This window comes from Agelaius tricolor, unplaced genomic scaffold (genome assembly GCF_023055355.1).
Source record: "Agelaius tricolor isolate 1412-34295 unplaced genomic scaffold, bAgeTri1.0.p SCAF_29, whole genome shotgun sequence".
Lineage (NCBI taxonomy): Eukaryota > Metazoa > Chordata > Aves > Passeriformes > Icteridae > Agelaius > Agelaius tricolor.
The window spans coordinates 1,935,091-1,945,149 of record NW_027269289.1 but is presented as its reverse complement, the minus strand read 5'-3'; the positions used below and the strand labels follow the sequence as shown (position 1 = coordinate 1,945,149).

The 10,059-nt window shown below is 50.7% G+C and overlaps 1 protein-coding gene across 1 annotated transcript in view; it reads right to left on the bottom strand.

Moving 5' to 3' along the window:
- Positions 1-4,530: 4,530 nt before the first annotated feature.
- The window catches only part of ETS1 (ETS proto-oncogene 1, transcription factor), a 52,123-nt gene continuing 46,594 nt past the window's right edge, over positions 4,531-10,059 (bottom strand). The window contains exon 8 of the mRNA XM_071449568.1: positions 4,531-9,165. Within this exon, the coding sequence (XP_071305669.1) occupies positions 8,950-9,165 (216 nt within the window). The 3' untranslated portion in view covers positions 4,531-8,949. The remainder of the gene's footprint in view (positions 9,166-10,059) is intronic.

Below are 10,059 nucleotides of genomic sequence, written 5' to 3'. Positions count from 1 at the left end.
GCATTCTCACCCCAAGGAAGCAGCATTTTGGGGAGTAGCTCCACCCCAAAGATGCAGAATTTAAGGAAGAATTTTAGGAAGCATCCATCGTTCTGTGATGAATGAGGAATTCTGGGGAACAGCCCTGTGCAGGGATCCTTGGTGAGCACTTTGGGGACCATCCTTTCCTCTCAGCATCCTGGGGAGCATCCCTGCCCCAGGGGTACAGAATTCTGGAGAGCATCCCAGGGACTCGGGAACCATCCTCTTTCCAGGGATGCCACTCTTTGGGGAGCATCCCTTCCCCAGGGGTGCAGAATTTGGGGCAGCAGCCCTGGCCCGGGCTGCCCACGATGCCCTCCAGCTCAGGCTCTTTGCCTCGTGTCCCTCAGTCCCGAATTGCTGCCCTCCGGAGCAGCCTGGCACAAAGGCTCATTGTGGGAGCGCCTTTCAAGCCAGGCCAGGGGGCGGCCGCGCTGCCGGGAGCGGGGAAAGGCCGCTGGAAGAGACCAAAGTTGCTGTTGGACGAGGTTCAGAGGCCGGGGCTCGGCGGGAGGGAGCCGGGGGAGGAAAGCAAACAGCGGAAAGTGCTGACTGCGACAGGCAACCCCGGCATCCCACGGCAGCACGGCCAGCCCGCCAGGGGGAACGGGCACCCAAGGTGTCCCAGTGCCTCCCAGCAGCCCCAAATCTCCGTTCTGGACAGGGAATGGGCACTAAAGGTGCCCCAGTGCCTCCCAGCAGCCCAGATCTCAGTTCTAGAGGGGGAATGGGCACTAAATGCCTCCCAGCAACCCCAAATCTCTGTTCTAGAGGGGGAATGGGTACCAGAAGTGTCCCAGTGTATCCCAGCAGCCCCAAATCTCTGTTCTGGACAGGGAATGGGCACTAAAGGTACCCCAGTGCCTCCCAGCAACCCCAAATCTCTGTTTGGGAGGGAGAATGGGTACCAGAAGTGTCCCAGTGCCTCCCAGCAGCCCAGATCTCAGTTCTAGAGGGGGAATGGGCACTAAAGATGCCCCAGTTCCTCCCAGCAGCCCAGATCTCAGTTCTAGAGGGGGAATGGGTACCAGAAGTGCCCCAGTGCCTCCCAGCAGCCCAAATCTCTTTGCCTGGTGTGATGTGCTCACTGTGCCTGGATCCAGCACTGGGATGTGTCCAAGGGTGTGCTCACCCCACAGGGAAGCACAGGATGGTTTGGCTTGGGAGGGATCATGAAGATCATCCAGAAATCATCACCCAGGAAGGAGCCAAGCTCATCCCCTGCTCCTCAGCACCCCATCCTTCTCCTTCCCCCTCTCCCTCTGCATCTCTTTGCTTGGTCCCCTTAAATTCATCCTCCTCCTCTTCCATTGCCTCCTTCCACCTCCCCAGGATCTCAGGGATTTCCAGAGCCCTTCCCTCATTTCAGCCTTCAATAATTCCTGTTCCTGTTTCCATCTCAGTGTCCCTCAAACACCAGTTTCAATGTCTCATTTGAAGACACTAACCTGAAAATGTCCCTTTTCCTCACTGGTCTCCCCTTGGAGCAGCAGCTCAGGATTCCAGCCCAGAAATCCCCTCCATCCCACAGGGATCCCTCAGGACACGCTGCCTCCTGCTCCCCTGCACTGCTGGATGTGTGCATCCCTGGATAATCACATGCTGGAGTCAGGGAAAACCCTTCTGCCCACTCTGGCTCTGTTCAGTCCCACACCTGAGCAGCCTCACAGCAGCCAACAGACCAGAAAAATCCTCCTCCAGGTGCAATTCCCCACACAGGCAGGATTTGCTTCCTGGAGAGGACATCACTCCCAGCAAACCCCTTCCTCTCAGCTCAATTCTATCATGAAGCTCAATTATTCCATGATTCTACAAAATGATTGCACTCAAAGGTCTTGGAGCAGCCTGAATTGCAACCTGAGCTATTCTATTCAATTCAATTCAATTCAATTCTATTCTATTCTATTCTATTCTGTTCTCCCATCCTATCCTATCCTACCCTATATTCTATATTCTGTAATTATATTCGATATCTTGAAGGTCTCTTCCAACCTTGTGATTCTGTGATATTCTATAATCTTATATTCTATGATTTCAAAGCCCCATGTTTTTAATGATATAATTTATATAATATTTATCTATAATATTATATTCTATGATTCCAAATTCCCATGTTTTTAATTAGAAGCCTGGTAGCAGGATGCTGCAAAGGGGATGGATTTTGGGGGAGCAGAGCTGTGGCTGTGATGGTTTTTTCCGTAGGAAAAGCTCCGGCTCCCTCCCCAAACTCCACATCCCCGTCCCAAATCTCACTGCAGCCGCTGGTGGCATGGAGACCTTGGGAAAAGGAGGGGTGGGGACAGGGCAGGGGCATCGGGGGGGCCACATTTACTCCGTGTGCCCCCCGGGCTTCTTCTGGGGGAGCAGGGGGCGGTTAATGGGGTTAATAATTAACGCGGGGCCGTTAATGGGCGCTTTTAATGGGTGTTTTTAGCAGGAGCGCTCCACAGGCTGCAATCCCTGCGGGATTCGGGCTGCGGGGGGAGGAACCTGCGGCATCCCCGGGTTCTGCAAGGAGGGAAAAAAAAACCCCGAGAGCTGCGGCACCTTCACCCCTTTGGGGTTTGGCTGCTCCCGCAACAGAGCTGGGAAGGGAGCGAAAGGAGGGAAAGGAGCAGAAAGGAGCCGAAAGGAGCAGAAAAGAGCCGAAAGGAGCCGAAAGGAGCAGAAAGGAGCAGAAAAGAACCGAAAGGAGCAGAAAGGAGTGGAAAGGAGCAGAAAGGAGCGGAAAGGAGCAGAAAGGAGCAGAAAAGAACCGAAAGGAGCAGAGAGGAGCGGAAAGGAGCAGAAAGGAGCCGAAAGGAGTGGAAAGGAGTGGAAAGGAGCCGAAAGGAGCGGAAAGGAGCGGAAAGGAGCCGAAAGGAGCAGAAAGGAGCCGCTGGATGTTTATTTTCCCGGGACAGCCGAGCAGGAGCCCCGGCGCTCCCGCTGCCATGGAGAAGCCGCGCCGGGACCAGCGAGTCCCGCCCGGAGCTCCGCGCTGCGGGGAGAGGACGGAGCGGGCTGGGCGCTGGCCCTGGGCTGTCCCCGCTTCGGTTCCGGCCCCTCCGAGCTCGGGGATCGGCTCGGGGGTGCAGCGATGTCCCGGGAGCACGGCCCCATCAGGATTGCCCATCCTGGGCATGCCGGGATGCTGTTCCCTGTTGTTATAAATGGAGAGAGTTCCTTATCCCACATCCGCATCCCCCCGTGCCTTGTCCACTGCTCCTCTGGTGGTGGTGACCGTTCCCAGTGTCACATTCCTGAGCAATGCTCTGACCCGGGCCCTGCTGACTCAGCCAATCCAGCGTCACTGGTGTCCCTTGGGAACTTCCCCTCACGCAGAATTTTATGGATCAGCATCAGCTCCTGGCCCACGGACGTCCCCCAGATGCTGAATTCATGAATCACCACTTCCAGAGGCTCAGGCTCCAATCCAGCACCGTTTTCCTCCTGCCTTGATGAGGACAAGGAAACACCAGAGCCAGCATAAAATTCCCTGGAAAAGCATCCCAATTCCTGTGCAGGCTTGGGAGCTGGAATCACTGTGAGTCTTTCCTGATGCCTTAAGGAGCTGGAACTGAGGCTGGAGGGAGTTCAGAGGAATAAAGTGGATTTTTATTGAGGTGCCTTCAAAGGCCACACCCTGGCAGTACCAGAGCCACAGTCCTGGCTCTGCCTGGATGGCTCCAAGATGGGAGAAAAAGAGGCCTGGGTCACGAGATCTCCCATTTTTATAGATTTTAGTCCATTTGCATACAGGACTTAACTGTCCAATTAACAGCTTCAAATTATGAAGTTTCCTCCTCCTTGCTTGCTTGCCCCCCCTCCTTTTCTCACATTGTTTATGCTTTGGGCCTGAAGTTTGAAGAGATTGTCCTTGAGTCTCCATCTGGAATAGGATTGTTTTGTCTCCACCACCCTGTGCAAAGATCCTGGTAACAGTGAATATAAAGCTAAAAGCTGCACACCAAAACAGAAGAGAAAAACTCCAAACCCAAGGTACCATTCCAACCCAGGATATTCCATAATGGATCCAAATGTGCTTTTTTCCAGGATCTGAAGCACAGTGGTGAAGGACACGGAGAGGACCAAGGTGGATTTCTCCTCCCCATGGGCCCCAGCCCGAGGTCTCCAGGAGGAAAGAGAATTCCCAGCACAAATTCCTGCTGGTGGCCACGGGACCTGCAGAGGTGGCCACATCCCTCACCCCATTCCTGCTGAGGAAATGCCCCTCTCAAGGCTCCTTTGGACTGGTGAACCACAGATACCCCATGCTCCCAGTGAGCACTTGGGATCAAAGAGGCTTTGGGAGGCCTGGGGTGTGGATCCACCAGCCCAAAGTGAGAGGGAGCCGTGGGGAGCATCCCCCCACCATGAGGTCAGCCAGGCCCTTCGTTCCCATAAAACCCCAACTTCAATAACGGGGAAAACAGAGAAATTGCTGGATTTTCTACATTTTTTGTTTTCCCACTTTCTGCCCCAAATCTAAAGAGGAAAGACAAGGAATAATCACATGGACACCAAGGGTTAGGAATTATTCTTCTTTTAATTTCACATGGTTTAAAATACGATATGAAATAAGGCTACAGTATATAAAAAACTCTCCAGCAAAATGATGTGCCAGCATCAGCAATTAAAACAAAACCAATCCCCTCCTTCTCTAGGAATTCAATGGAGGAGGGATTTTATTTTTTTTTGAATCCTTTAAAAAAAACCAAACAGGACCAGACACAACACACGGACACACACACACATCGCTACATCTCTAAGCTACCTCAGCTCAGGTTTTTTTAAAAAAGCACCTGCTTTTTCCTTGTTTTTTTTATTTTTTTTTTAAATCTCACTTTTAAACTGTTTTTTCCCCCACTTTTAAAAAATATAAATTATATGAAAATACACGTTGGAAAATAGTCGAACAGCACAATATAACAATCTCTTTTTTTTAACTTCTTCTAAGTTTATCAGCTTAAAAAAATGTGTAAAACCAAAATAAAACAAAAAAGACGTCCTTATTTTTGGATTTTTTTGTTGGTTTTTTTTTTTTTTTTTACTGAGGCAGTTAATTCCTGGAGATATTCCATTATAACATATATGTATACATAGATTTATCCTCTATTTAAACCTCTTTGGAATGTAGACAACAGCTCCTGGGTGTTACACAGACCCTACCAGGGAGCAGAGCACACCAAGGCATCCCAGTTTTCACAAGGAACCAGCAATTGAATCCTAAAACCTCAGAGAAAACCTCTCCAAAAACTCAAAACTCAGAAAGTGGAGATGTTTCCTGCAGCATCTGGATTTACTGCTGCTTTCTGGGACTGTTTTTTGGAGGAGGTGTTGCTTTGGGAAGACAGGAGAAAGTGAAATTTTTTACATTACTCTTGACTTGTTGCCCTGTTTTGTTATTTCTCCCCCTGAAGGATCCCATCTGGATGGGGATGGTTGGAGTGTGGGAATGACATGGATCTGCCCTTGGACCCACTGCAGAGTCCAAGGGTTATGGTGATCCCACACATGGAGATGGAGAGGGACTGGCAGCAGGAAAGTGCTCGTGGGTTTTGTCATTATTGGGGTGGGATTATCATTATTGGGGTGGTTTTATCATTACTGGGGTTTTTCCCTTTAGTTTTGAGTTCCCAAATATCAACTGTCAAGGCCCCCAAAGCTGTTTGCAAGGCTCAGGCTCTGCCAGAGGGGCCAAGGGAGCACCAACGCACATGGAAACAGCAGAGAATGAGCAGGACACAGGAAATATCCCAAAATCTCACCCAAAGCACCTGAGACATTCCAAACCAAGACAAAGTCACCCCATTTCCAACAGTGTCTGCAAGGGGGAAATTCACTCCTGTGCACAGGAGGAAGACCCTGCCCTGGCAGATCTCCATCATCCCTCTCAGATCCATCCTTCTGGGCCAGTGGGAATTATCCAGATTTTCATGGACTTGAAGGAGCTCAGAGGGTTTGGGTTGAGCTTGTCCAGCTCAGCACAGCCCTCACCAAAGGCAAGCAATGAAAAGCAGAAGGGAAAAGGAACCCAAGCAAAAGACACAAAGAGAAATCTGCACATTTCCAGTGTATAAACAGCACCCATCTCTGGGATGGCCTCTAGAACAGGAATAAAAGCAAAGGAAAATAGGAAATGATGGAGCTGATGTGTCTGGGACTGTTCACAGGCTGTGAGCTGGGAGGGCAAAGGGCTGGAGAAATGATGGGGAAACTCCAGCCAGAGGCTTCTTCCAAAAATCCAGAGCTGCTTCCCCTGGCTCACCCTTCCCTACCTTTAACCCCAAAATCTCCCCAAAATCACTGGGAACACCCAGGCTCAGCTTGGAAACCTGGAATAAGCACAGTAGGGGAGGGATTTAGCCTGGCAGGGGCATGGGGCTGTAGCCAAAGCTGCAATTCCTCCTATTGGAGGGAAATTTTATCCCATTCCGTTTCTTTTTCAGCTGGAGCGTCCAAGCAAAGCAGAAGGGATGTCCTGGGACACAACCCATGCCAGGGGCAGGAGCTGGGATGTCTGGGAGTCCCTTTCTAAGGCTGGAAGGGGCATTGGAGTGACCCACGATGGGCAAGCTCAGGGCACTTTGCAGCAGCCCTGAACATCCCCAAAGCCCTGGGGTTGCTGCTGGGATGCTCTTGCCAGCTCCTCCCTGTGCCCTCACCCCTCTCCTGGCTCCCTGTCCAGCTGCCCAGCCATGGCTCAGGCTGGACCTGTCCCAGAGCCTCACCTCTGGGGTCTCATCCATGATATCCCAATTTTCCTTTCCTCCCTCCAGCTTGGCCAGGCTGCCTCCATCCTCCTCCTCCTCCCTGCCTGCCCAAGGAGATGAGCCTGAGTTCCACGTCTCGGTGGGCAGAGTCCCTTTCCTCCTTTGGGGTTCCCTTCACCTTCCTCCATCCCCTCTTCCCTCCTTTCCCTCCATCCCACCTTTCCTTCAGACAACCCACAGCACCTGAGTGTCACACCCTCCCTTCCTGGGCCCCCTCTGCTTCCACCCCCTGGCAGGAGCTCCCTCCTGGCCTCCCCATTTCCCTCCAACTCCACCTTTTGTGAGGACACAGCAATTCTGGGCCTGACTTCCCCTAAAATGCCCAGGTTTAGGATACAGAGGTGCTGGGTCCCCCCTGCTCCAGAGGCCAAGGAGAGCCCAGCACCTCTGGGCATCACTTTGGGGTTGGGCTCCCCTCCAGCTCTGCCCCTGTGAGGGGAGGGTTGTGCCTGAATATTCTGGGTATTTTACACAGATTCCTGTCCTGCCACCCCATCCTTTGGGATCAGGCAGGAATCACTCCCCAGCCCCTATGGAAAAGCTTTGACCCCAAGTCCCAGAGCTATCCAGTGCCTGAGCTGTGCCCCAAGACACTCAGAGAAGGATTTTGGTAAAGTCCAAAATGGTGCCTTTAAATGCAAACACCAGGGGGGTGAAAGATTCCCTTGGGAGGCCAAATCTGCAGGGATCTGGCTTTGGGACTGAATTGGGATATGGGAACAGCCTCTGACCTGTAATTCCCCCCAGTGCCCCCGAGGGTGGTGGGGCCTTGTCCTCAGCCTGCCCAGAGCATCCCAGGGAGCAGCAGGAGCGACCCCTCCAGAGAGAAGCAGCTGCAGGAAGGGTTTGGAGGCCAGAGGGAGCAGCTGCCCTGGGCCTGGTCCCTGGCCACCCCTGGTGACACCGTGCTCCGTGCCACCCTCACCCTGACAGCAGCAGCCCAAGAGCCACAACGAGCCCATTGCAGGGACAATTTCCTTTCCACTGTGCCCACACACGGCCATAAAGACAGAGCTGCTTGAAACAGGAAGGAAAAAGCATTTCCCTTTGGGTTTTGAACTTTTTCCTGATTTTTCCCCTCAATTAACTTGCATATTTTCCATTTACTGCATTGAAAACATGGGAATTTCCCTCCTTTCCCCCTCCCAAAATAAAATGTCTGTAAGCACCAAAGTGTTCCTTGAGCAAAAGAAGTGATTTGGAAAACGCCAAAAGACATTTAGACATTTTCCATGGAAATTTTGAGAGGATTTGTGCAGCCAGACATTAAAAAAAGCAGGAATTTCAACCAGAATTATCAGCACAGTGTGTGGGGCTGGAAACAGAAGTGGCACCCCCAGCCAGCATCAACAGGAGCCACTTTGGAGTTCATTTTCCTTCCCATCCCAGTCCCAGCATTTCAATTCTCCAGTGGGGTCTACATAAACTAATTCCTCTTTTTCTCTTTTTTCATCCCTGGGATAAAACTCTCTGCTGGCAGAACAGAAACAAACACACACAATATTGCAATACTGAGACCATCTTAGAGCTTAAGACTATTTAGGAAAAAAAAAAAAAAAACAAAATACTGGCACAAAATTTAATAAAATAAAACTTTGAAAAAAAAATAAAAAAGTCTTGATCCCTCCTAGGAAAAATTCTCTCTTGTAGAAAAGAGGACAATGGACAGAAAGGTGATGGAACAAGAACAACAGTTCTTGGTCTTTTCCTATATTGCCCCTCCCCAAAGCAAGAATATTCACCCATTTTGGTTTTCCAAAAGAAAAAAGTTTAAAATTCCTCAAATCCTCAGGAATATTGTCATTCCTGACCTGTCAGTTTGTGTGTGAGTGACCAAAGGGATCCATTCCATTGCAATTTTTTCTAAACAGCCAAGGGTGAGGAGGGGATTGTTGGTTTTTTTAAGTGAGCTACATTTTCCTAGCTTTCTCAAAACTCAGAATTTTCCTCCAGAAAAGCCTGTCTTGGAACTTTCAGGAAATCAACAAAAAGCCCATCCTTCCCTAAAGTTTTCCTCTTTCTCCCCCTGTCCCCCAACATCCTCAAAGCCTCGAATCTGAGCGGCCCTCAGAAAAAAAACGAGCAGAAGAACAGCGAAAATCAATAAAACCAGAACCGCCAAACAAGTCCCGCGGGCCGTCCCCGTGGGGACGGCGCCGTCCCCGTGTCCCTGTCACTCATCAGCGTCGGGTTTGACGTCGAGCATGGCGTGCAGCTCCTCGGGGGTGTAGCCCAGCAGGCTCTGCAGGTCGCACACGAAGCGGTACACGTAGCGCTTCCCCGCCGTCTTGTGGATGATGTTCTTGTCGTAGTAATAGCGCAGCCCGCGGCTCAGCTTCTCGTAGTTCATCTTGGGCTTGTTTTTCCTCTTGCCCCATCGCCGGGCCACCTGCAGGCAGCAGGGATGGGGAGGAAAGGTCACCCTGGCTGTGGGGATGTTCCCTTCCCAGCAGGAAGGGGGAGGATTTTCACAGAATTCACAGGATTCCTCATCATTAAGAATTGATACTTGGGAAAACCAACCTCTGTGCAGTGGCAGAACATGGCAGAGCACACCATGAAGATTTATCTGGGTAATTTCATGTGCTACCTCAGATATATCCTCATATCCTGAGTCCTTCACCCCTTTCCCAAGGTTCCTCCTCCACCTTCTTGTAGGGGGATAGAACATAAGCAAATAAAGGTAGTATAAAAAGTAATCTTACCCCCTAAAGAGTTGCAGCTGAGCCAATTATTAAGGATTAGGAGCAGGCCTGATGTTAACAGGCCACAGCTGTAGCCAATAAGAAGAGTGTTATAAAAGAGTGGATTGGTTGGTTGAGGGGAACTGGAGTCAGCTGGCTACTGTGAGGATAAGGAAGAGTCAGTGCCTAGAGGAGCTGCCTACAAAAAACCATCAAGGAGGTACAAAACTCTGGCAATATGGAACCCTTGCAATGTAATGATAATAGAACTCTTGCACTATAATGACAACACTTTCTGCCAGTTCTGAACCAGATGACACCAACATGCAATGGCCCAGTGCCAGTCACTTTTGCACTTAAGCAGGCTCCAGTCACTCATGGAATTATTTAGGTTGGAAAAGGCCTCTAAGATCGTGGAGTCCAACTTTTGCCCAGCACTGATCCACATCCCCAAGTGCCACATCCACAGAGCTTTTAAATCCCTCCAGGGTGAGGACTCTCCATGGGCAGTTGTGGACAGCCCTTTCCATGAAGAAATGTTCCTTAATATCCAACCTGAAGCTGCTCTAGTGCAACTTGAGGCCACTTCCTCTTGTTCT